This window comes from Ceratotherium simum, chromosome 15 (assembly GCF_057802395.1).
Source record: "Ceratotherium simum simum isolate JZ-2026a chromosome 15, ASM5780239v1, whole genome shotgun sequence".
Classification (NCBI taxonomy): Eukaryota; Metazoa; Chordata; class Mammalia; order Perissodactyla; family Rhinocerotidae; genus Ceratotherium; species Ceratotherium simum.
In genome coordinates this window covers 42,790,001-42,817,475 of record NC_141914.1, presented here as the reverse complement: position 1 = coordinate 42,817,475, position 27,475 = coordinate 42,790,001, and the positions used below count along the sequence as shown (strand labels likewise).

Below are 27,475 nucleotides of genomic sequence, written 5' to 3'. Positions count from 1 at the left end.
TCTTTAGATGTTAATTTTCTAAATGCTTATTTAGCCCTGTTTAATCTAGCTCTGCTTAGATTGCATATCCCCTTCTCACCCATGAATGAACACAAAGATTTCAGAACTGAAAAAACTTTTCATCTGTATTTTTCCCTATAGGTAGTAACTGCCTTAATTGTCAGGACATGAATGTGGAATGTACTTGGCAGAATTTTTTAAATTAAACATTTGCTCATTATCCCCCATTTCTTTAATTTGGTGAGAGGGAGAGAGACCATTAGGTCGATGAAGACAAAGTGTTTAAGAAAAAAAACCCACTACCATCTATCTTGGTAAGATCCTCTCTAACTGTTTAGAGGCCCCCGGGATATCAGCAGCTGTCTTCTCAAGCTAAGCCATAGGATACATGAAGTCCCAGTTGCTCAAAGACTATTGTTTATTTTCTTTCCCTTTTGCTTTCACAAGAGATTCTGTGCTCTCCTCACTCTTATCAGTTATTTCATTCATGGGGAAAATATTAGGGAGAGGATCTGTCATTCTGTTTCCCTTGTCTTTATTTACCAACCTTTTATTTCTTTTTTTGTGTGTGTGGATGTTTGTCATTGATTTCTCCTACCAAATCATGTATTGTTCTGTTATACATATACCTCTTTCATATTGGTTCCTGGTACAGCTTTTGCTTTCCCAGAATATCTCTGTGAAGAAGGTGGGAATGAGAAGAATAAAAGATGTGCTGTGGGGCTGCCCGTTGGCGCAAGCGGTGAAGTGCGCATGCTCCGCTTCGACTGCCCGGGGTTCGCAGGTTCGGATCCCGGGCACGCACTGATGCACCACTTGTCAGGCCATGCTGTGGCAGCGTCCCATATAAAGTGGAGGAAGATGGGCATGGATGTTAGCTCAGGGCCAATCTTCCTCAGCAATGAAGAGGAGGATTGGCATCAGATGTTAGCTCAGGGCTGATTTTCCTCACAAAAAAAAAAAATTAAAAAATAAATATTAAAAAGAAAAAAAAAAAGATGTGCTGTAGTGCACTGATTCCCAAACCTGGCTGATCCTGAGAATCACACACGGCGTGTTAGGGAACTGTAGATTCCTGACCTATGCTATAGACTGATCCAGTGGGGCTGGTGGACCTAGGAATCTGTATATATTCAAAACTCCCCGTGTGATTGCAGTAATCAGGCAGACTTAGAAACTATTCTTTTTAATGTTTTTTTGGAAGAAACTTTTTTTTTTTTTAAAGATTTTATTTATTTTATTTTTCCCCCCAAAGCCCCAGTGGATAGTTGTATGTCGTAGCTGCACATCCTTCTAGTTGCTGTATGTGGGACTCGGCCTCAGGATGAATGGAGAAGCGGTGCCTCGATGCGCACCCGGGATCCGAACCCGGGCCACCAGCATCGCAGCGCGCGCACTTAACCACCAAGCCACAGGGCCGGCCCTGGAAGAAACTTGACAGTTCACTTTTTTATTGTAAAAGTTCATTTGGGAATCTAAAAATTGTATATGGAAAACAACTGTTTATGAACAAGAGCTTTTACATAAAGTTGTGCAGAAGGTCAGGCTTTAGAGTTTGAAATTTTTGTTTAATTAAAACTATGATAGATCTAAAATGAGAATCAACTAGAAATTATTTGAATTTACGTAAAGAAATAATCAGATGGGCAAAAAATTTTGTCTGGATGGCCAAAGCATGTTTTGGTGATTACATTGACAACTCTTCTCAACTTTTTTGCAAAGCTGAAATTTGTTGCTTCTTAAATCAATTTTGGTAATTTATGATTTCCTTTAAATTGGTGCATTTCTGAGAATTTATAATTTACTAGAATAAAATTGTTTATTTTTTTTAAATCTCTTGTATCCTTTCTCACTCATATGCATACATACGTGTGTGTGTGTGTGTATATATATATAAAAATATATATAGATATTTCAACCTTAATTGGATTTGCCAATGATTTAACTGTTCTGCTTTATCCACCAAAGACCCAGCCCCAGCCCTTGTTTAATTAATCAATTGATAAATAGCATTTTTTGTTTTTTATTCTTTAAATTCTATGTTCATCTTTAAACATAGTTTGCTTTTCTATTCTTGATATTTTTTTTTTAAGTGGAATTGTCTTTTGTTCTCTAAGAAAGAATTTAGGGCAATGAAATTTTTTTTTTTTTTTGATAATTTTATTTATTTATTTATTTTTTCCCCCAAAGCCCCAGTAGATAGTTGTATGTCATAGTTGCACATCCTTCTAGTTGCTGTATGTGGGACGCAGCCTCAGCCTGACCGGACAAGCGGTGCGCCGGTGCTTGCTCGGGATCCGAACCCAGGCCGCCAGCAGCGGAGCGCGCGCACTTAACCACCAAGCCACGGGGCCGGCCCAGGACTATGAATTTTTGAATGTAGTTTTGGACATGTTCCATGGGGTTCAGTATCCAGTTTAGTTTACATTATTTATTAGTTTGTTTCTTTTTTGTGTGAGGAAGATCAGCCCTGTGCTAACATCTGCCAATCCTCCTCTTTTTTTGCTGAGAAAGACTGGCCCTGGGCTAACATCCATGCCCATCTTCCTCCACTTTATATGGCATGCTGCCACAGCATGGCTTGCCAAGCGGTGCGTTGGTGCACGCTGGGATCCGAAGCGGCAAACCCCGGGCCGCGGAAGGGAACGCGCACACCCAACCGCTTGCGCCACTGGGCCAGCCCCTATTTATTAGTTTTTAATTATAGTTCTTGGCATTTCCTATTCAATACAGGAGTTGTTAAAATTCTGATGTTTTGATTCCTTTCATCCAAATTTTGGTTATTAATTTCCTGATTTCTTTGCAGTGTGATCACAAGAATGTGGCCTTTATACACATTTTCTTTTTCTTTTTAGAATTCACTTATTAGGTTTTTTTGGTAGTCTTGTAAGATGATTTTTGTGAAAAGAAAAACTGTACCAAGCTCAGCATTTTTATCAAACAGTCTCGTATTTGCCATGGACTTCTTGAGATTCATTTGGTTCAGAAGGAGCTAAGTATTATGAACATTTAGAGTACCAAGTTAAACAAGGCTTAGAAATTAAATCAAGTAAAATCAAGAAAATCAATGTTGATTCTATTAATATGGTTTCTTACTGTTTTCAACGCATATTTGGACAGGTATGTATTCTGAAGGCAATTTAGAAATCTAAATTTCTTTGCCTAAATATTTGGCCACTAACTATTCTTAATAGTTTTGGTTGTATGATGGAAAAGAGTTATAAGATAACTCTTTGCTAAAATGTCAGTGGATTTGTTGTAAAGGACATTCCTGGGACAACTGGTGAAATTTGAAAATGGACGTCTGTTAGGTTAAGAGTATTGTCCTAGTGATAAATGTTCCAAAGAGAATAATTGTTTTGTGGTTGTGTAGGAAAATGTCCCCGTTCTTAAGAGACATATATTAATATGTTTAGTAATAAGGTCATGGTGGTTGCAGTGAATTGTCAAATTGTTCAACAGGAAAAAAAAATATATATATATATATAAATATATGTATATCTCTATATAGACGTATCTGTGTATTTCTCTCTATATATATCTGTATGGAGAGAGAAGAAAAGGTAAACAAGTGAGGCTGAATGTTAACATTTGGTGTATTTACTTGAAAGGTATATTGTGTATCGGTGTTGTTGCACTTCCCTGTCAGTTTAAAATATTTCAAAATAGGTTGGGAGTGGTGAATAGCATGTTATTGGGTATTTGGGGTCTCTTATATCAAGGAGACTTGACAAGTTCATTTTATGTTTTAATTACACATAAATATTAATACAGTATTTACAAATATGTGACTATGATTAATTACATGCTAGCTTCTTTAGATATTATTAGAGAACCAGAAATCTCTCTTAGATGTGATTATTGCTTTGGTTCTAAATCTTTAACACGTTTTAAAACAGCCTACAGGATACTCTGACAAGATAGAATTTACATTGGTTTGATGCAGTATTTTAAACTTCTCCTTGGAAAATTAGAGTTCCTGATAAAGTAAGTCTGGGAACTGCTGCGTGCTATATATGTTCCCCATGGAGATTTGTAAGCATATTAGTGTATTAAGGGCTCTGAGGAATAATTCAGTAAAGAAACTTTAAGTTAGCATTTCCCATACTTATTTCAGAATAGAGTATTTCTTTTGCAGGTTGACTCTGGATATTTTTCTGATCAGTGGGAGCATCAGTGTGGGATACTTTTTAATTAGAAGATTGCCTTTTTCCTTTATACTATTCATTGTGTATTTTTGAGTCAAGGAGTGACTTTTATATTGCCTAATAACTTTTGGAGATCTTTTCTTTTCTGTCTAGTCTAGCTCTAATACTGTGCTGTCACCTATGAATTTGGGGTCTTCATTGCTGATATCTAGATCTGCTTCATCGAGGAACATAGAATTTCTTTGAACCTTTTTTTTATTTTTAGAAATTTTTTTTTGTTTTATTATAGTTTTTTGTGGAGGTTAATTTGGCAGTTTATGAGACAGTTATTTAAAGTAAAATCAAAACTTTGTTTTGGTAGTTAAAAAAAAGCAGTTTATACTTAAATGTTTAACTTAATATTGTGTAGTTATTGGTGGTGGCTTTTGCTTTGGCATGTACAGAACAGGAATACTCTAACTTCCTACCACTACTCTCTTCAGGGTTGGTGATATTGAGTGATATATAAATGAGCTTAGCCATGAGCAAAGGAGAGGCTATGGAGTGAAAGAAATGGGCTCTGAGTTAAGGCTTTATAAACAGTTAAGTAAATGAGTTACCTCATGTGCCCTATAGCTAAAGAAATGAATCCATTCTGTTTTCTGTATCTCAAACAAAATACAGAAGAGGGCAGCTAAAATGGCAAAAGAAATTTTAAAAGTCTTTTCTGTCTTAATGAAGTGATAAATAATCATTTTAGAGACGTGAAGGCTAAGCATAGGTTGTAAATAGTACACTGAATGAATGTGTAACATACTAATGATTTCAAGATAAATATAGTACTAGAGTATTAAGTGAATACTTTTTAAAGCTTGAAAGCTATTTATTTTGATTCATTTAGAAAGTAAATACCACAATTAGTACTAGTTATAGAAGTTCAATACGATCAGTTGGTGGAAATATTAGATAATTGGGGTATATTCCTAATTTTTAAGAATTTATCGTAGAAAATAAACAGGACCTCCTCCAAAACTTCTATTGTAGTTATTGATGTTGTGTATCCAGTGAGCATTTCTTGATTATTCAAAGACCAGATAGCATTTCTCTGTAAATACTTGTAGTTGTTTTCAAATGTTATGTCAGTATAGAATTTGACTTTCTATGAAATAAAAATGAAAGGCCAATTTTAACTTAATTTTACAAACATTCAATGATGAATCACAGTAAATATTTTAAATAACAAGTAGTATGTACATATATTGAAATTGAAACAAAAATTTCACAAAATAAACATAATTCTGATGTATTCTATTTAAAAAAACACTGGTTATGAAACACTCATGGATTTGTAAAACTATTAGTGGGTTATGAGCTGCAGTTAGCTGGAAGGTGAAGCATGAGATAGGGCATCATTTGGACCTGTATGCGCCTGCTGTAGACCAGTGACAATAACAGGATTATCTTTGAAATAGCTGTAAATATTTTTCTTTTTTTTTGTGAGGAAGATCAGCCCTGAGCTAACATCCATGCTAATCCTCCTCTTTTTGCTGAGGAAGACTGGCTCTGAGCTAACATTTATTGCCAATCCTCCTCCTTTTTTTCCCCAAAGCCCAGTAGATAGTTGTATGTCATAGTTGCATGTCATAGTTGCACATCCTTCTAGTTGCTGTATGTGGGACTCAGCCTCAGCATGGCCGGAGAAGCAGTGTGTCAGTGCGCGCCGGGATCCGAACCCTGGCTGCCGGTAGCGGACCAGGCGCACTTAACCGCTAAGCCACGGGGCCGGCCCAACTGTAAATATTTTTCTATAAACAATTTAAAATATTGCTTAGATTGTTTATTGTTAAAGAGTATTTTTCAAATTGTTCAAGTTTTAATCTGTAGAAGTCCTTTTTAATAACCTTATGTGAATCATATCATTCAACTAATTTTTTTAAATAAGGTAGAATTCAAATTTATAACTCAAGAACTTCATTAGGTTATCTGTTGTAAGTATGAGAAAAATCAAGAAAGGTGGACTAGAAATAGATTAAAGGCAATCCAAATAAAATTTGTAATTCTAATGAGGAAATCTTTTTTAACATTGAAACTAGTACCCTGTTTATTTATTTGTAAAAGTAGCATAGTCAAAAGACCATTGCACATTACTGTGTAAAATTACACAAAGATATTAACTTGCTGTTAAAGCCCTTTTTACTTTTGAATCCTTGTAATTTTTTTAACCTTTGTAATTTTAAGTTGTGTTTATCATGCATTTATTTTCTACCCTAATTTCTGTTTTGGTTAAAGTTACAAACAGCAAGTTTTTGTGTTTAAATTCCTGAAAATGTTGGGATGGAATTACAGTAATGTGTTATGGCTTGGGCCCCTCGCAGGAGTGTATCTCGCAGTCAGCAGTGAAAACAAAGTTTGAGCAGCACACTATCAGAGCTAAACAGATACTAGATACTGTGAAAAACATAATGGATTCAATAAACGTGGCAGCAGCAGAGAAAAGGTATGGATTCATTTTACTGCAAAATAAAAATTTTAATTTTCTTTGTGTCAATATGAATTCCTTAGACAAAGGTTTCAAATTGTTGTAAATACTTTCTCACTAAAATCAACCTTGTGGGTTTGGTTGATGCCTACTTGCATTTAAATGAATATTTGAAACTAAATATTTATTCTACAACCATGAACACATCATTTACATTCCTTGGATCTTAGTATTCTCGTGTATGAGTTGTGATTTTTAAATGGTTAGTGGCTTTATAATATGTTTAAAGTGGTGGAAGAACCATTTCTTCAAGCAGAATTTTTTGAAGAGGTCCAAAACAGGTGACCCTCTTTTTTACATTAAACCCATGACCCATCTTTCATATATTCATACATTGATTCCTTGAAATCACTCTTTTATGTCAGTTGTGGTTTTTTATCGGCTGGTAAACCAGCAAGGTGATATTACCTGCCAGCCAGAGAGTCAGTCTGGTAAGCACTACACTGTATGTCATACTGTACTCCACTATTTTATTCCATTTATTACCTTATAAAAATGAAGTTGAATACATGGAAGTGCCAACACTGAAAGGATAGTTCTCACAAATTTGGTACACTTGAAACAAAGATCAAGATGTTAGATGTGACGAACGTAATAATGTTAAGCTCAATTGAACCTTTAGTGGGCTTAAGCCAAACAAAGGAAAGATATAAAGCATCAAAAAGTAAGTCTAAGGTGACATAAAACTGGGAATTTTAAATGTATGTGATGTTGCTGGGGACAGAACTCCACTCATATCTCATCGAAGTCTATTGCCTGATTTTGACACTCTTGCAGGAATGCATTATGTACACAATTTAGAGAATTTCCAGCATATAAAATATAAGGGTGAGAACCCAAAGTCTGGTCTCAGGCCCTGTGTACTGTTTATATGTAATGAGATTGTGTTGCCATTTACATCCCTTCCAGCTGAATTGCTTTGTTGTAGTAGCCAAAGTGAGTATTTGTCCCACTGGGTTGACCTTATTATTAATTAAAAAAAATATAGGACATTGAACTAAACATGGCACAAAGATGATGTGATTTGAGGATGGTTTGTATAATCATCGTGTCTTGGGAACTCTTTTAGCTAAAGATGACCTTAAAAGGATCTCAGGTCTTTCTTTTTCTCTATCATCCAGGGGTTGACAAATTTTCTATAAAGGCCAGATAGTGAATGTTCTAGTCTTTGTGAGCTGTACTGTCTCTTGCAACTACTCAATTATGCAGTTGTAGAGCAAAAGCAGCCCTGTAGGCGATAGGTACATGAATGGGCACGGCTATATTCCAAGAAAACTTGAACAAAAACTAGCAGCTGGCTGGATTTGACTTGCAGGAGGTCGTTTGCTGACCCGTTTATTATATAAAGTCAATATTGAGTTCTATTTTGACTGTTCATATCCATGAAGTATTTGGAGACTTAGAATCCTCGTTAATCCTTTGTGGGATTCAGGTGCCACATGGACAGAGAGACACAGTAGTTTATATCCAGTCATCTATAAAATATTTTGTAAGTGAAATATTATTTGAATCCTTTTAGATGTTGAAATAGATTCTTTTTTCTTGTATCATGCTAACAGATGGTTCAATTCATAAGTGAGTGCCCTTGCTTAATTGTTTTGGGACTTTAGTATGCCCTGAATATTAATTACTCTTCATACTGTAATAGGGTTTATTCAATGGAAGAGAGGGAAGACCAAATTGATAGACTGGACTTTATCCGAAACCAGATGAATCTTTTAACATTGGATGTTAAGAAAAAAATCAGGGAGGTTACGGAGGAGGTGGCAAACAAGGTGGGTGACAGTAACTTTATGATTAAAATATCTGGAAATGGAAATGTTGTTGATAATGCTAAAATGTTATCCCTGTTACCTTAAAGGAATATTTTGTTAAATTTTTCTCAATTTGATTTCTTGAGTAGTTGATAATCTTGTTTAATTTATTTAACTGATTTTTTTCAGGTGTCATGTGCAATGACAGATGAAATTTGTCGACTCTCTGTTTTGGTTGATGAATTTTGTTCTGAGTTTCATCCTACTCCAAGTGTATTGAAAGTATATAAAAATGTAAGTTAAATTGTAGTTAAAAGTTATTCAGGTGCCAGCCCCAGTGGCCTAGTGGTTAAGTTCAGCGTGCTCTGCTTCAGTGACCCAGGGTTCAGTTCCTGGGCTTGGACCTACACCACTCATCTTATCAGTGGCCATGCTGTGATGGCAGCTCACATACAAAATAGAGGAAGATTGGCAACAGATGTTAGCTGAGGGTGAATCTTCCCCAGCAAAAAACAAAAAAAGGTTATTCAGATACACTTTCCTCACCTTATTCTATACTCTTATTTAGTGCTTTGGACATTTTAGTGTCTTCATGGCAGTCAGTACACAATTAAACTGTTATATCTCCTGTGTACTCTTGTAATAAATGTAAACTATCTTGTATATAGAATACACAGAAAAGTTATCCTCTCAGAATAAGATCATTTTAGCGTTTAAAGTTTTTATAAAATCTGCATATGCTCTAGTGAAGAAATAATGTGGACATTTACCATTGTTAACAGGAGTTAAATAAGCACATAGAAGATGGTATGGGAAGAAATTTGGCTGATCGGTGCACCAATGAAGTCAATGCTTCAATGTTTCAATCCCAGCAAGAAATTATTGGTAATATTTATGTTTACAAGTTCATGTGTAACTTTTTCTTTATTTCATTGGTAAAGGATTTATTTTCCTTTAAGTATTTTATAAAATTTTTTTATATTTACTATTTCTTAATATAAATGTCATAATTTTTTCTTTCTAGAAAACTTGAAGCCATTACTTCCAGCTGGTATACAGAATAAACTACACACACTCATTCCTTGCAAGAAATTTGATCTCAGCTATGACCTAAATTGCCACAAGTTATGTTCAGATTTTCAAGAGGATATTGTATTTCGTTTTTCCCTGGGCTGGGCTTCCCTCGTCCATCGTTTCTTGGGTCCTACAAATGCTCAGAGGGTGCTTCTAGGATTATCAGAGCCTATCTTTCAAGTAAGTCTTTTGGTTTTGTTTTTTGTTTGTTTGTGGTGGAGTAGGCTTTTTATTAGATGTTTATTGCTGCGCTACACAGATATGTATTTTTGATTCTACCAGTTGAGATTCTCCTTTATTTTGCTTATGTGATTTTCTCTAATAGAACTAGCTGTGTCAAATTTGCATATTTGTGAGCTAATATCTATCACAGAGTCATTTCTGAATTAGGTATACTATGCGTAATGGAAAACCAACCCCAAAGTTTTCATGCATTGCTTTTGTAGGTTCATTTTTGAAACTCTGTTTTTTATTTTTTTATCGTAAAAGCTTTTGTTTTCAGACTTCAGTTAAATTGGAATAAATGCAAGCATTTAAAAAAATTTTTTTGAATTTATCAGTTCAGTGAATTATTCAGAAAATTTATGGAGTTGTAAAACCATCACCACAATTCAGTTTTAGAATGTTTCTATCACCCCAAAAAGATACCCTTGTGCTCTTTTGCATTTATCATCATTCCCACCTCCAGCCCTACTGCTAGTCAGCTCTCTGTAGCTATCATTTTCCCCTTTCTGGACATTTCCTGTAAATGGAATCACACAAAATGTGGCCTTTTGTGACTGGCTTATTTCACTTAGCATAATGTTTTCAAGGTTCGTCATCATGGTACATGAATGTTGTAGCATATATCAGTACTCCACTCCTTTTCATGGCTGAATAATATTCCATTATAGGTATCACACATCTTATTTATCCATTCATCACTTGATGGGCATTTGAGTGATTTGTACTTTTTGGCTATTATGAATAATGATGTTGTGAACACTCATGTGCTGTCTTTATGTGGACATCTGTTTTCATTTCTCTTGAGAATATACCTAGGAGGGAAATTGCTGGGCCATGTGGTAACTCCATGTTTAATTTTCTGAGGAACTGCCAAACTATTTTCTGAAGTGACTGCACCATTTTACATTTCCGTCAGCAATGTGTTATGGTTCTCTTTCTCAACATTCTCATCAAGACTTGTTTTTTTTTTTTGGTGAGAAAGATTGGCCCTCAGCTAACATCTGCCAATCCTCCTCTTTTTGCTGAGGAAGACTGGCGGCCCTGGCCTAACATCCATGCCCATCTGCCTCCACTTTATATGGGACGCCACCGAAGCATGGCTTGACAAGTGGTGTGTTGGTGTGTGCCCGGGATCCGACCCGGCAAACCCCAGGCTGCGGCAGTGGAGCACTCGCACTTAACTGCTTGCACCACAGGGCCGGCCCCGTGTTGTTGTCTGTCTTTTTTTTTTAAAGATTTTATTTATTTTATTTTTTCCCCCCAAAGCCCCAGTGGATAGTTGTATGTCGTAGCTGCACATCCTTCTAGTTGCTGTATGCGGGACTCGGCCTCAGGATGAACGGAGAAGTGGTGCCTCGATGCGCACCCGGGATCCGAACCCGGGCCACCAGCATCGCAGCACCGCACTTAACCACCAAGCCACAGGGCCGGCCCTGTCTTTTAATTCTAGTGGGTGTGAAATGGTATCTCATTGTAGTTTCGATTTGTATTTCCCTAGTGACTAATGATTTTGAACATCTTTCATGTGCTTATTAGCTATTTATGTATCTTCTTTTGTGAAATTTCTATTCAAATCTTTTGCCTATTGTTTAATTGGGTTATTTGGCTTATTGCCTTGTAGGAGTTCTTTATGTATTCTAGATATAAATTCTTTATCAGATATGTTTTCCAAATAATGTTTTTCTAGTCTGTGGCTTGTCTTTTCATTTACTTATGGTGTATTTTGAAGTGTGAAAGGTTTTAGTTTTGGTGTCCCATTTTTTTTTTTTTTAAAGGATTGTGTTTTTGGTGTGATAATTTTTTTTAAATACAGTTTTTTTTTGCCTTTTTTTTGTGTGTGTGAGGAAGATCAGCCCTGAGCTAACATCCATGCTAATCCTCCTCTTTTTGCTGAGGAAGACCGGCCCTGAGCTAACATCTATTGCCAATCCTCCTCCTTTTTTTTTTTTCCCTTTTTTTCCGCAAAGCCCCAGTAGTTGCACATCCTGCTAGTTGCTGTATGTGGGACGTGGCCTCAGCGTGGCCCAACAAGCAGTGGGTTGGTGCGCACCCGGGGTCCGATCCCGGGCCACCGGTAGTGGAGCGCACGCACTTAACTGCTAAGCCATGGGGCCGGCTCCTAAATACAGTTTTAATTCCTCTTGACAGTTGAAGGCCTCCTGTTACAGGTAGGCTCATCGTATATCATGAAAATTTATTCTTCTTCGTGGTATCGTTGGTTCAGTTCATAGAAAATAATTTTCAGACCATTTTTATTTTCTTCATATATTTATGGTAAACTCATTAATTGGAGTTATTCCTTTTGTAGAGTTACTACTGTAATTTTCAAAGAAATACAGTAGACCTTTATAAGTGTAACTGTTCCATTTGTAGTGGGTTAATTGTAATGATCTTTTTTCCCCAACCTTATCAGCTCCCCAGATCTTTAGCTTCTACTCCCACTGCTCCTACCAATCCAGCAACACCAGATAACGCATCACAGGAAGAACTCATGGTTACCTTAATAACAGGATTAGCTTCTCTTACATCTAGAACTTCTGTGGGCATCATTGTTGTTGGAGGAGTGGTAAGAAACAGTACTTTCTAATATAATTAAAATTGTAATTTTTGCAAAGCTTGCTACTAGATCACAAAAAGAAAAGTGTATTTGTTTCTATTTCCAAGATCTACAAAATGACATGAAAAATTGTAGGTTAAAGTTAGTGAATTAAGAAGAGTTTCACAAGTCTAATCTTAAATTTTTTAATATTTATTTATTTTTAAAGTGAAGTATAATTGACATATAACATTATATTAGTTTTAGATCTACAACATAATGATTTGATGTATGTATATATTGCGAAATGATTACCACAGTATAAATTTTTTTTTTTTTTAAAGATTTTATTTATTTATTTTTTCCCCCCAAAGCCCCAGTAGATAGTTGTGTGTCACAGCTGCACATCCTTCTAGTTGCTGTATGTGGGACGCGGCCTCAGCATGGCCAGAGAAGCAGCACGTCGGTGCGAGCCCGGGATCCGAACCCGGGTCGCCAGCAGTGGAGCGCGCTCACTTAACCACCAAGCCACGGGGCCGGCCCACACAGTATAAATTTTTAAAAAACACTTCTTTAGGAAAGAAACACCACCAACTTGCTGGTTCTTCAAACAATGCTTCCTGACTACTCTCACATCACAGCATGCAGAGAAATGATATTTGTACATTGGAATAAGAAGAAGGATCCACGTCCCTTATCTAGCCTTCTCTGAATACCAAAGGCATCTGCCTTAAAGTATTAAAGATTATTTTTTAGTAGTAGTTCTTATATGTTAAAAAATTTCAGGGCCAGCCCAGTGTCACAGCAGTTACGTATGCGCGCTCCACTTCGGCGGCCCGGGGTTCGCAAGTTCGGATCCTGGGCGCGCACCGACACACCGCTTGTCAAGCCATGCTGTGGCGGTGTCCCATATAAAGTAGAGGAAGATGGGCATGGATGTTAGCCCAGGGCCAGTCTTCCTCAGCAAAAAAGAGGAGGATTGTCATTGGATGTTAGCTCAGGGCTGATCTTCCTCACAAAAAATAAATAAATAAAAAATGGATCTGACTCAAAGATCTGTAGGGAGCTGTTGAGTTTCATAAAATGCCTTGTAGTACAATCTCCCTAGTGGTGTTTTTCCTGTGAATTTATCTTACAGATTTGGAAAACTGTAGGCTGGAAACTCATATCTGTCTCATTAAGTATGTACGGAGCTTTGTATCTTTATGAGAGGCTGACCTGGACCACCCGTGCCAAGGAGAGAGCCTTTAAACAGCAGTTTGTGAACTATGCAACTGAGAAACTGCAGATGATTGTCAGCTTCACGAGTGCAAACTGCAGCCATCAAGTACAGCAGTAAGTTGACTCAGCTTTGTTTTTTTCAAAAAAAGCTTTATTAAAGTATGACATACATGCAGAAAATGCACACATACGCGTACAGCTCAAAGAATTATCACAATATGAACACATTTTGTAATTACCACCAAGATGGAGAAATAGAGTGATACCAACAAGTAGGCTCAAAATGTATGATGGTGGAGGTAACTTATTTTTACTGACAGCCCAGATTTATAAGTTCAAAGGCATAACTTTTTAGAAGTCAAGAGAATTTTATTACTGTAATAAATATCTGGGTCCACTCAGTTTCTTTTTTTATGTATCTTAAATATTTGTTTCATTGATTTAGTAAAAATATATAGAATTCTGGTTAAGTCAATGCATAATATTTTGTCTTTGGATGCTACTGAATGCAAAAAAGTTCTCTGAGCTAAAGGTGATTGCAATTTAATGAAAGAAATAACATGTACATAATTATAATAAAAGGTGAAAAGTGATAAGTAATATGAGAGCCTCTTTATGTGAGCCTCTAGAATCTTATAATCATGAAGGATAGTGAATCAATAAAAGTTTCCTAGAGGAGGGCTAGCCTAATGAGATTTGAATGTGCAGAGTAGGAAGATCTAAGCAAAGAAAACTGCCCAAACCAAAGGCAAGAGGGTAGGGAGAAAAGGAATGTGTTCAGAAATACGAGGGGAAAATTTCAGTGTGGCAGATGTGTTTGTAAGGGGGGTACATTCGAGTATAAACCTAACACTAGGACAGGGGTTTGGGTAATTAGGAATCCTGGGAATGATATTATTAACATTTAGCTCCAGAACAAATAATTTTGCAGTGGTGTGGTGTATAGAATGGTTCAGACTAAGGAGTCAAGAATTACGTGGAGATTAAACTGTTTCAGACACAAGATCAAAGCCTGTACTAACATAGTTAAAGCTGTAGAGAATGAAAATAATGAGGGCACAGATTTAAGACCACTGAATTAGTTCATTCCTTCATTCATGTATTTACCAAATATTTATTGAGCTCCTATTTTATATAATAGTTTTAATTTATTTATATTAAGGAAGATCTTTAATGATGATACCTAGACCTCCAAAAGAATCAGCTGAGGTTCACATATGTAAAAACAAAGTTAATGAAGCTTTCCATTCATTTGATCATCAGACATTTATTAATTGCCAACCATGTAACAATGACTATGCTAGAGGTTATAGGAAATAAAAAGTAAAAGATAGTTTGATTCTCTTTTGTAGAGGACTTTACACTCAAATGGAGGCAACCTCAAATAATTACTCAGTTAAAATAATACTAGCTAATATTAATAAAATATTAAAATAATGAAAGATGCTTCATTTGTCTAATATTGGTATTTGGTATGATGGGGAGAGAATGGAAAAGAAAAAGACCATGGGAGGGGCCAGCCCCATGGCGTAGCAGTTAAGTGCGGGCATTCTGCTGCTGGTGGCCCGGGTTCGGATCCTGGGCGCGCACCGACACACCGCTTGTTCAGGCCGTGCTGTGGCGGCGTCCCATATAAAGTGGAGGAAGATGGGCACAGATGTTAGCCCCGGGCCAGTCTTCCTCAGCAAGAAAAGAGGAGGATTGGCATGGATGTTAGCTCAGGGCTGCTCTTCCTCACAAAAAAAAAAAAAGAGAAAGACCATGGGAAAGATGAAGACAGAATAGTTGCAGAGAAAAACGAGTAAGTCAGTTAATCATATTCCTGAGGTACACACCTACTAGGCATGCTCCCAGTTACAAAAATATGAAATTAATGTTTGCCAATGCTAACGTATTAGCTAGCACACAAATTAAGTACAACTTTTTGGTTCTAGGAACGTTGTTAAATGTTGCTATGATTTAAAGTATTTTTGCTAAGTCAAAGAAGTTTATGAAATTTTCTTTCCTGTTCTCAGTAATTTCTTATTTTTTATAGGCAGGGGACAAGAGAGTAAGGCTTATTGTGCTTCTGTAGAAATATAGCCATCTTTTGCCTTTTTGTAGCTTGTTCATATTCACGACTATATAGCAGAGGTAATAGTGCCTGTTGAGCATTTGTCTTGAGGCCTGATGAAATTAAGCTTGCAGTCATGAAGCTTACAAGCGCCATACCCTCCCTCATACCATTCTTAGCAGTGTTCTTTGATACCTTATGTTTTAGGTGTTTTTTAAACGTGTGATCTCCTTTTTATATAAGCTTTAAATTAAAGCTTATTCATTTGAAAAGGCATTCATGACTGCTGATAAATTTGTTTTTTATTTTAAGGGAAATGGCTACCACTTTTGCTCGCCTGTGCCAACAAGTTGATGTTACACAAAGACATCTGGAAGAAGAAATTTCTAGATTATCCAAAGAAATAGATCAATTGGAGAAAATACAAAACAATTCAAAGCTCTTAAGGTATTTGCATCTTTTTTCTCAATAATATGAATATTTATTGGTCTCATTACTAAAATATAATTATGTAAAACCACTAGTGAATTCGTAGTAAAAGTTTGAGCTTTCTGCGTTGGTTTAGATTATAATTTTCCATATATAATTCCATATGTTTTGCAATTTCAAGTAAAGCTAATTTCAACAGAAAAAAAAAAAATCTGAGTGAAAAGAAATTGTTTTGACCTAAACTTAAAATTCTCTGTTAAGCTATATTAGTCCCTTTTCAGAGCAGAAGTTTATAATTAAAAGTGTGAGTTTTTAGTCCTATATATCCAAGACCCATAACCTCCATTCTCACTGGGGACTATTGGGGATAAATTTGAAGCAACAAAAGTAAACAAGATATCCTAAAATAATGTGGGATTCTGCTTTAATATGATTTATCATGGATTCTTTGGGGTCTAAATAAATTTTGCTTTGGGGGACAAGACCAGAAGTGTCACCATGAGGTCTGTACTTCTTGGCAGTTCTTAACTTTCAGCTTTATTACCCATTAGCTGCCTCACGTACAAGTGTGGGAAAATCATTAAGCATCATTTAATCTCTGCTGCTACTTACCAGGGCACGTGCTGCATACAATTGCCCACATAAGAGCAGCTTGCAATGCCTGCAAATTGGAGAGGCTGTTCTTGTGACCGGAGTTTTGGGTCATAATATTTAAAACACCTGTGGTAGTGTCTGTCCGTGGTGTCTTAATCTGATCAGCAGTCATGTTCTCATTGCACCTCAGTTTCAGAATCTTTGGAAAAGATGACTGCTTGTCACTTAGACCCCAGTCTCCTTTCACACACACAAACACACCCAAGTGACTTGCATGTATTCCACTGCTCCTGTGTTAAATTAGATCATTGCAAAGATAGCCTTTCAAATTTGGTGAAACTATATCCAGTAGAATTTTTTTTTTTACTTAGGAAAGTTTTTAAATAGCGTTTCATCTTGTAAAACATAAATGATAAAATAGATTATTGGTACTTATGTAGCTTTCTGATTTTGGCAGGACTGACTTGAATAAGTATAAATAGTTTTGATCTCCTAATTAATCCTTTTTTCTAACAGGAAAATTTAAAATAACAAATACCATAGTATTTGGAATCTCCATTGTTACTAGATTAGGCTCAGCCATTCAGATAGAATTTAACATACCTAATGCTTCAGGAGAGTGGCCTAAAGAAATATACAGTGGAGTTCCTATGTACATTTAACTTTTATGACCTCGACCTTATGCACTCAGCAACAAAACCAAACAAGACCAAGAAAAAAAAAAGAGAGAGACGCTCATTCAAGTATGTGTGTGTGTGCCCTGGCATAGTGTGAGAATGGAGACACAAATCGGTGTTCCTCTGTCAGTTTTAGTCCCAGTTTTCCTCTCTTACAGGCATTAGGCTGTATCAAGTACAATTCTAGTATTTAAAAAAAAAATTTTGGTATACCATGGTCCCTTGACATCTGCCAGCTACTTGACGTATACATAAAACTACTTATTCACTACTTGATGCTTAACTTAGGGAATTCGAGGACAGTTATGACTGTACCTGATGTAGGGTATAACTTCTTTGTAAGGTGATGTGACTCCACTGTCTCTTATGCTTCCCATTCTTATTAAAGTTTTTTTCTTTTATCTCAGTATACCTTTTTTTAAGTCCTGGACATTGGATTCTGTGTTTACTGCAAAGCTATAGTAGTATATGTAATACTCTAAAAGAGTTGATAATAGTTTAGTCTGAGTTCAGATAAATGGAGCAGCAGCTGGCTAGTGATTTTTTTAAGATTGGATGGAATGCATTTTTTTCCTCATTGACATTTATGATAATTAGATTGGTGTTTTATTCATTTTTTAAAATTAGAAATAAAGCTGTTCAACTTGAAAATGAGCTGGAGAATTTTACTAAGCAGTTTCTACATTCAAGCAATGAAGAAGAATCTTAACAATAGAGATTACTTTGGTGATCACCGTAGGAGAAAATGGAACTTGGAAGATTGGGACAGTTGTTATTTTTATGAAATTACTTTAAACATGAATTATACTAACTGCATCTAAATAGCAAATCCTTGTGTAGATTCTGGTAATGATCTATCTCAGGGTGTTTGCATTTCTGAAGAGTGTTATGATGTCTCTGTAGTTTTAATTTTGGGTAAAGAAAAGGCTCAACTGTTTGATGTGTTAAAATGATGAATTAATTAAAAGCAACAGACCAACTATGTGACCCCTGAGGGGTGGGGCCTTGCTCTTAATTAGGGCTCTCTCTGTTTTTGATTCTGAAAAACTCTGCTTCCTGGCATCCAGGAGTTAGAGAAGGCTCCTTTCATCTTCTTTCTCAAAACTAATTTTTGATGCCTACTCTAATGGGAATAGTCACCTTTTTTGTTTTATAAACTGCATTGCTCTAACCACCAAGAAGGAGTGTGAAATGTTCTTGAGTATATTATTTATGCAAGTTACAATCACTTTTGCCATCCTGACAGGTATGTAAACCACTAATAAATATGCTGTTTTTACTCCCTCTTTTATCCCCATTAAAACTGATATAAAACAGTTATAAAGGTTTATTATAGTTTCTTATAAAAGTTACCTGGGTCCGGTTTCCTGGTCTGTTTCTAAAGAAACATTTTCAGCTTCAATTATGATTACAGTAAGGAAAACTTTCTATCTCAGTTTTAGGAGTAAAGTTTGAAGTGATAAAAATAGCCAAAGATATGGGAGGTCTGAATTTTGGGTGGTTACAGTCATGTACAAATGCTGTTCTTCAGAAGATATTTGCCAAGGATAGTGCTGGGTTGTTCCCCCAGGCTGGCTTTTACTTTTATTTAATTGTATGAATTTGTCAGGGCGTGGTTAAAAATTATTACTGCATTTTTTACCTTAATGAAATGTTTATGGGTTCAAGTATTGTGTCTGTTTCTGTGTTAAAAACGAATTGAAACTTATATGGAAACCTAAAAAAATGACATCCTAGGGCTTTGCTACACACAAAATGCAGTCTCGAGGACCACCAAATCAGCATCGCCTGGATGCCTGTTAGAAACACACGATCCTGGAAGACAGTGCATTTGGCCCAGTATAGTTTATGCTGCTTTTCCATGGGAGGGAGAACATTTCAGGCTCTCTTCTTAATACTCAATACTTCCTTTTCTGTGCCTTTAAGGCCCCTGGATGCTATTCAGTCTTTTCACAGCAGGTGCAATACTATTTTTCATATTGTAAGGAGAAAATAACATTATTTAGGCTATAGAAGCCTTTTAAAAATATTTTTTATGCAAATCAGATACTAGGGTGCAGTATTCAAATCCAAATAATTATTAGTTTATAGCTTTTGTTGTTGCTTTATAACCAAAAAATGGTACAAACCACCACCAAGTGGGATTAGGTAACAATTGCACCATGAAAAACTGATGTCTGAGACGGGGTACCACTGATTTAGTTACAAGTTCAAGGCCTTAATCTTTAGACGCAAGTACTTGAACTTTTGAAATATCATAGTGGTATCCTGTCACCTCATTAGTACAGTACAGTGGTTCTCAAAGTTTGGTCCCTGGATCAACAGCATCACTTATCAACTTGTAAGAAATGCACATTCTTGGGTCTCACCCCAGACCTACTGAATCAAATACGGTGTTTGGTAACCAGCAATCTCTGTTTTAACAAGCCCTCCAGATGATCCTGATGCATGCTCAAGTTTGGGAACTACTGGAATAGTGGTTCTGATACAAGTTTATAGTAGATTTTCCATTGCTAGTTTGAATGCAGTTCCCCTGATCAAGTTTGAAAATGTATGAATGTTGGAAATGGAACAATAAAATAATGAAACCCAACCTTTATGCCTGGGGATAAGTGCACCTATGGCCAAGTCCATGAATTATGCAGAAATTATGTAATTTACAGCTATGTAGTTCAAAATTATTGCACATATACTTGATTGTTTACTATGTATGTTTGCAGGATTATTTATAAACTTTGTATAACCTTAAACTTTTTAAACTAAACTTCATTTTTTAATAAGTAAGTACGCAAGCTCCAAGGTGAAAATAAAACTTCTTTGCCTGATAGTTGATAAATGTAGCATTTATACTGGCATTTAGTGAGTTGCAATCTTTCATTCTTAATTAATTAATTTTTACAGTAGGCATATAAGCTCACTTGGGTAGACTGGCTCATCTTTTGATTGCCAAGTACTGAAAGGGTCCCTCATTCATCCTCCCCCAAGCTTGTGGTGATGAAATGAAAGTAGTAAAAACCTTTTATCAATACCATCATTTGAAAATTACACAAAAGGAAACGAAATTATCCTAATGGAGCGCCAGGGAAAGAATGACTTAATTTTGCTTTTTAAGGAAAATCTGTGGCCTTTTTTAATAGTAAGCCAACACTTATGGTACCACAGGATAGGTCAGTGGCACGCCAACCTCTTCATTGCTTCTGGCAGCAGTCTTCATTTTTTCATGGAGAAAATAATTAATTACCAATGTTTAGATAAAGGAATTAGGGCTGAGCATGAAATACTGGGCTCGGAGTTTGCTTCTGGGACTTAAATCGACTGATTTAAAACGTGCTACATGGGGGGCCGGCCCAGAGGCGCAAGTGGTTAAGTAAGTAAGTGCGCGTGCTCCACTGCAGCGGCCCGGGGTTCGCCGTATCAGATCCCGGGCGCGCACCGACACACTGCTTGGCAAGCCCTGCTGTGGTGGCGTCCCATATAAAGTGGAGGAAGATGGGCACGGATGTTAGCCCACGGCCAGTCTTCCTCAGCAAAAAAAAAAAAAGGAGGATTGGCAGATGTTAGCACAGGGCTGATCGCCTCACAAAAAAAATAAAAACATGCTACATGAAATCTGGTTAAAAGCAGTTTATTGATTACAATATCAATTCACAGCAACATTATTTCACAGAGCAACTGTACAAATAAAGGAATGAGTCACTGTGCAAGAGAGATCCAAGAGTACTTTTACATCATGGTACAAGTCCATAGTCGGTTTAGTTTAAAGCTTTTATAAGAGCTTTAATCTGGTACGTTCACCCTTCCCATAGTCAGACTACTGACATGCAGAGTCAATTGGCCACAAGTGTGGAGAAACGGTTCTAGGTGAAGAAACACATTTTAATCAAGTTTAAAAAACCACTTAGATGTGGATGCCCTTGGGTAAGAATATGCAAATACAAGTGTTCAGATGCTTCTTTGAAAAGAGAAAACAATAGGATAGAGCACCATTGTGTAAAAGACAGAAAAGGCTTGAAATATCTACCAAGTATATCACTGAAGTTCTATTAATTAAAACATAAATACTGTATGATGTAAGATTTTGTCGGGCACATTTAACACTAGTTGAAACACTAACCAGTTTTTTCATGATGCTGCATTATCATAACTTTTACAGGATCAGTAATTGGATTTAAGAAATAAAGACTTAGGAAATTTTATCAACATGCAAACAAATTTGCTAAATACAAGGTATACCATCAATCTGATTAATTACTTTTTAAAACAGTGCTAGCTTACACATTCCAATACAGACCATTTTAATGAGTACCTATTGTAACCAATATTTTTAAATACAACCCTGAATTTTAAGGCAACTCAAAATGAACAATGGGAGAAAAACTAGTAAATATGAAGTGTCCTTCACATTCTACTTGATCTAATGTAAAAATACCAATTTTATTCATTGTGCTATCCTTTCTCACAAGAAAGATGGTCTAACTTGTGGGTGTTTTAAAAATTCTAACAAGCAGTAAGAAATAGTTTTAAATTTCCACAAAGGCAAAAGGGAAATTAGAAGCTGAAATCGTAATTTAAAAAAAAAACTTTTTTAAGCCTGACTCACACCCTAAAGCTTCCAGAAAGAACATCTTCATTATTAAAATGATGAAAGGCCCATTTGGGAGATTGTTTAATCAGTTTCCATAAGTTTAAACACATCAAAAAATAAGCCATGAGGCTGGCCCAGTGGCGCAGCAGTTAAGTGCACGCGCTCTGCTGCAGTGGCCCGGGGTTCGCAAGTTCAGATCCCGGGTGTGCACCAACGCACGGCTTGTGAAGCCATGCTGTGGCGGCGTCCCATATAAAGTAGAGGAAGACGGGCACGCATGTTAGCCCAGGGCCAGTCTTCCTCAGCAAAAAAAAAAAGAGGAGGATTGGCAACAGATGTTAGCTCAGGGCTAATCTTCCTCACCAAAAAAAAAAACAAAAACTACAAGTATTTAGTTGTGTTATAATTTAACACGTGAGACATTCACCAGTAATCAAGGCATAAATTTCCCTGAAATTTTCCACTTTTAAAACAGTCTTAATTTATTAGCAATAATAAAAATTTCATCTTGTCACCTGGAGAAGTCAAGATCCTTTTTCTCTTTTAATAGGTTAACTTTAAAATTGCTTAACATATTCCAGAAGCAGCTACATCCATTATGTCTAGGAGAGAAGTTTACTATCATCATGCAGTATTAATCAGTTCAGCTGAGTCTAAATTGAAATAAGGAGAATTGCCTACTAGGCTCTCTTGCAGTTGAAATATTAAGCCTAAGTCTTTGCCTCTACAAAGATGGAAGTCAATATGGTGTGTGTAACCGTGGAATCACAACTATAAAAAATCTGAACTAGGGAGGGACTTGAGATATTTAATCTAAATCTCTAATAGTATAACTGCCAAAAACGAGGCCTGTCCATCAAAGTGGAGATGCCCTTGCCAACAGCAAAGAGTACTTTCTTGGGCAAGTTTTTGGGATGATTTGCTGAACGACATGGCAATCACTATCACTTTGTTTTAGAAAAGAATACGCCTTTAAAACATTCTTGCCAGATCTCAAAAAACTTTATGAAGTGACTGAAGAGTCTACAAATAAACCTGTTGAGGCACATTATGTTTAAGTGTTGCTTACCAAGTAAAAAGAAAAATTAATAGGCACCAGGGCTGGCCCCGTGGCTTGGTGGTTAAGTGAGCGCGCTCCAGTGCTGGCGACCCGGGTTCGGATCCCGGGCTCGCACCGACGTGCTGCTTCTCCGGCCATGCTGAGACCGCGTCCCACATACAGCAACTAGAAGGATGTGCAGCTATGACATACAACTATCTACTGGGGCTTTGGGGGAAAAATAAATAAATAAAATCTTTAAAAAAAATTAATAGGCACCAGATAACTGCAATATTCTTGATGATGCAAATTCCTTAAAACTACATTTGGCCATATTTTTAGTCTTGAAAAACTAAGATTCAAACTGTACAGTGCTTCTACAAATTATCTATTCTTATGGATGTCAGGAAGTCTTATGCACAACAATGAAATAGACCATCAGCTGAACTCAAACTGCAAGTAGCAACTGGAACCCATATCACTAGAAGGCAAAGGTCTAACTAGTAAGTTAATTAATGTGGTAATGAGATGACCATTTGGTCATATGTATAATAAGCCACAATAGTGGTTAATTTTCAGTTGCCTAGTACATATTTAATTATAGGAATTGCTTTTAAACTAGCCACAAAAATTTATATAACATTAAAATAAATCATTTTTATCAACATGTTTAAGACCATAGAATTCTTGTCAGTGTGCCTCTCCGACTAAAGTATTTTGTTACTAGAATAACTTTCAAAGTAGAGGAGATACTCTCTTTATATATATATATATTTTTATATATATATATATATATATATATATATATATATATATATATATATATATAAGGCTATTTTGCACATGGCAGCAGTGCTTTCTCGAACAGGATTTTGGAATGAATGACTGAACTACATGGCAAACCCTCACCTCCTCCCTTTTTTGGGAAATGAATATGTTCTTTTAAAATATTCTTGCCTTATCTCAAAGAGCTGCTCTTTATGAAGTGATATAAATAGTCCACAAACATTAACAGCAAAAAGTCCATAGAAATCTTATAATAATGTGTATATAAATATACATTCATGCTTGCCATCTACAATAGTCTGGTTTTTTGGTCCTATATCTTAATCTTCCTTTATCCATTTTATTCTCTACTTTTAATATCAACTGATCTCAAACAAAACTGACACCGACTTTATTACAGTTAGTTGATGCACTTATTAGCACATTCACAATATAAAAATGAAAATTTACAAGTAAAATTTGGGAGTATTTAGGTTAGGGTTATAGGTGATCAAAAGTTAACAGAGACCATCTCAACAGTAACAGACAGTTTACTACGTTACAAAACACAATACACTTCTCTATTCACCATCAAGCAAGACTAACAATCTTCTATTTGTCAATCATTTAGATTTATTTGTAGGAGAAAATTCAAGGGGAAAAGTATGTTTGTTTAAATTCAGGGGGGCCCTCCTAGTGATAGTCACATTATCATACCATTGACAAACACAAGAACTGCTTAACGATTTTCCTTTAAGAACTGCTCTTGCAATTTTTCTTTTGGCTTTCAAGTGGGGTCACTTGGGTCTAGGCATCCTTGGAAGCAAAACCACTTAGAAACCAGTATCTTATGCTAAGGGAAGAAATATTACGGAAGAGCAAAAAGCTTGAATGTTTCCTTTTTTAAACTTTGAAGGAGTTTACATCAGTTCAGATTTTATATTATGTGAACATAAATTCATAAATCCACCTTGTTACAATTATAACTAATCAGGTCTAGTAAATGGTTAGATTTTACACTTCTTTCATAAACGTAACACCGTCACATTTCCTATCTAGATGCATACTGACGGGGAACACTGGGAAAAATTCTTTAGACACAAGGACCATCCAAATGTTCTCAATCTCTGAAATAATGAGTGCACTCTACAAACTCAGTGCTAGAATATGAAATCAATAGGAAAGGCCAACTATTTAGAGGGTTACTCAAAGTGTCATTTGATCATAACCAGCTTTTTAAAATGTCGAGAACTGTTTATACGCAATTACTGCTATCTACCCATTATTAATATAATTTTTTCTTATGTATGTCTAAAATTTCAGAGTGAAATCTTTATTCCCTGGCCTTCAGATTATCTCCCCCTCAAAGAACTGAAAAAGAGCATTTATTTAAATTGTTAAGATGGCAAAGGATGCACCAGAAACTAATAACATTCAAAAGGACTCCCCTCAGAGGTACCGAGGCCTGTCAGCATTCTTAAACACTAAGCAACCAGGATCTCTTTTCAACTAAAAAGGAAGGTCAGAATTCAAGGAGACTTGCTTAACATCACACACGCGTATGATATCACTTCCACCTGTTACTGTGCTTGGTTCCTCCATTACAAAGCTCAAAAATGTGACATTTCTTACGCATACAAAGTTAAAAATGTAGTTCTTAAAAAATGCAAACAATCAAACATGATAGAGGCTGCTATAATGTGTATATTCTGTTCTACACAAAGAAAATAAAGAATTAGACTGAGTACAAGCAAAAATTCATCAGGTTAAATCAGCTCGACTGCTCAAATTAACACCCTGGTCCTTTTGATCTCAGCAAGCACCTTTGCCTTGTTTTTTCCACCTTTTTTTGTGTGTTTTGTAGTTTACTGAAAGCTGCTTTTTGTGTATAATAATCTCAATAGAAAAATCTTCACCTGCAAATATAAGGTAGAATTTTTTTCACAGCTATAGGCTGTAGCACTGATTTCTCCAGATACCGACGGAGAAGAGAAACTTCGTATGCATTGTTAATTCCAGATTCTAAGAAAACTGTCCCAAGAGCCTGTTGCTACAGCCATGCCATCATCAGTTACACCTAAACAGCTGACACGGTTGTCATGACCAGCAAGGACACCTGAAAAGCAAAAGTTCAGTAAAAAGTTAGCAGTGGGCAAGTTTTAGAATTAAACTGTATGCATAAAAGATCTAGACGGGTAACTGACAGGTTCCTTCGAGGCGGGGAGACTGCGTGCCAGGGGTAAGCTGGACATGTACTTTGTAAAGCACAATTCTTTGTATTACATGAAGTTTTGACACATGCATCAAATCGTGTTTTTCATTTTTGAAAGATTATAAATAGGCTTTCTCCTATGTAGGAAAACAGATGCAGACTTGTTCTCTACATCTCTAATATGTTCATGATACTCCACATTTTGCCAGTGAGCTATGCTATTTTCAACAAAAACAAAATTTTAAATGTAGCCTTTTACCACAAGAACAACAAAAACATAAGAATGAAGTTGCCTTACATCACCACTTCCCAAAATGCCAACATTATTTACTTTCTTCTGTTAACTGCAAAACATCAGAATGTTTTGGTTATAACTTGCTGAAACTATCAAACTCACCTAGTTTTAGTTTCCTTTATATATTAAAGTTAAACTTATTTGATATTCTGATCACCACAGAGGATAAAATGAAATATTCCCAAATATTTGGGAGGAAAATGAGAAACGTAAACATTTAAAAGAAAAATTAGAATATATCAAGTTCTCAACAAGAGCTTTTTCTTTAATACATTGTGTTTGAGTTGGCATTATCTCTCTATATAATTAAGCGTATCATTTTCACCCAATCTCAGCAACAGAAGTCATCTTGTCTAACTTTTAATATTCTCTGTACTAGCTCCAATAGGGCAATGTTTGGCAATGGGCAAATTTACCAGTATGGGTTGAAATAACAAAAAAATGAACATTGTGGCTAAATTCTCCAAGTCACATTGGAAAGGAGAATGAATCAGCAATTCACGAGTCATGATTCAGTTTTAAGGTGAAAGCATCCAGTTGAGCCAACTTGAAACTAAACAGCTGTAAGGAAAGCAAAACTCAAACTCAAGCATAGGTTAAAAAATATGGAAAACAAACACATTTTTATTTTGTTATGGAACTAATTGATTCAATCTGGGCAAAACACCTAATACCTTAAAAAAGTAATTGGCTTTGGACAACAGAATATCTCCAAAAATCTACCTGCAGAATGCAAAACTGTGAACTTTTCTGCAGTCTCTTAAGCGAGGCTGTAGAAGGTTATTCCTGGGAATGGTGATATTGCCTCTACTCCCTGGGAAGCTTGAACAACTGTAAAGGAGCTGGAAAGGGTAAGACACAAACCCACAAGGACAGTGAGGCTATGAGAGCAGCAGTGGCGACATCATTTCCTCAGCTGGATGGTGGTACCTGTGATAGTGGACCCCAAAATGCTGAGTCCAAAGCAAATGGTCTGGGAAGCCAAGAAACAAAATTACACTGCAGAACCTCCAAAAGGGTCAGATACGACTGGATACAGAGATACAGGTATCCTTGGAACCAGGCAGGGGCAAAGATGGGGTAAACCGAGACTGCACTAGCAAGTGGTCAGGAATCAGACTCCCCAGGTCGCCTCCATCACTCTACAGAGTCAGGTGACTGATGGTCCTGCACCAGGCAGAAGACGAGAGACTGACTTGCTAGAGAGAGTAAGAGAAGGTCTCGTAACCAGAAGAAAATAGGCACAGTCGAGATGGGTGAAATGCGCTGAAAAGGGAGAATGCAGGAAGTTTACTTGCTGCTTTGCCCCCAGCTTTCCTCCTGAAATCAGCCCCCAAACTGGCAGCCAGC

The 27,475-nt window shown here is 36.3% G+C and overlaps 2 protein-coding genes across 2 annotated transcripts in view; one reads left to right on the top strand and one right to left on the bottom strand.

Moving 5' to 3' along the window:
• The window catches only part of MFN1 (mitofusin 1), a 38,813-nt gene extending 17,613 nt beyond the window's left edge, over nucleotides 1-21,200 (top strand). The window contains exons 10-18 of the mRNA XM_087439981.1: nucleotides 6,503-6,624; nucleotides 8,315-8,441; nucleotides 8,610-8,714; nucleotides 9,203-9,305; nucleotides 9,445-9,674; nucleotides 12,133-12,285; nucleotides 13,394-13,590; nucleotides 15,842-15,976; nucleotides 17,857-21,200. Of these exons, the coding sequence (XP_087296107.1) occupies nucleotides 6,503-6,624; nucleotides 8,315-8,441; nucleotides 8,610-8,714; nucleotides 9,203-9,305; nucleotides 9,445-9,674; nucleotides 12,133-12,285; nucleotides 13,394-13,590; nucleotides 15,842-15,976; nucleotides 17,857-17,938 (1,254 nt within the window). The 3' untranslated portion in view covers nucleotides 17,939-21,200. The remainder of the gene's footprint in view (nucleotides 1-6,502; nucleotides 6,625-8,314; nucleotides 8,442-8,609; nucleotides 8,715-9,202; nucleotides 9,306-9,444; nucleotides 9,675-12,132; nucleotides 12,286-13,393; nucleotides 13,591-15,841; nucleotides 15,977-17,856) is intronic.
• A 2,808-nt stretch (nucleotides 21,201-24,008) lies between these two features.
• The window catches only part of GNB4 (G protein subunit beta 4), a 61,878-nt gene continuing 58,411 nt past the window's right edge, over nucleotides 24,009-27,475 (bottom strand). Inside the window, exon 10 of the mRNA XM_087439982.1 lies at nucleotides 24,009-25,734. Coding sequence (XP_087296108.1) covers nucleotides 25,628-25,734 — 107 coding nt within the window. The 3' untranslated portion in view covers nucleotides 24,009-25,627. The remainder of the gene's footprint in view (nucleotides 25,735-27,475) is intronic.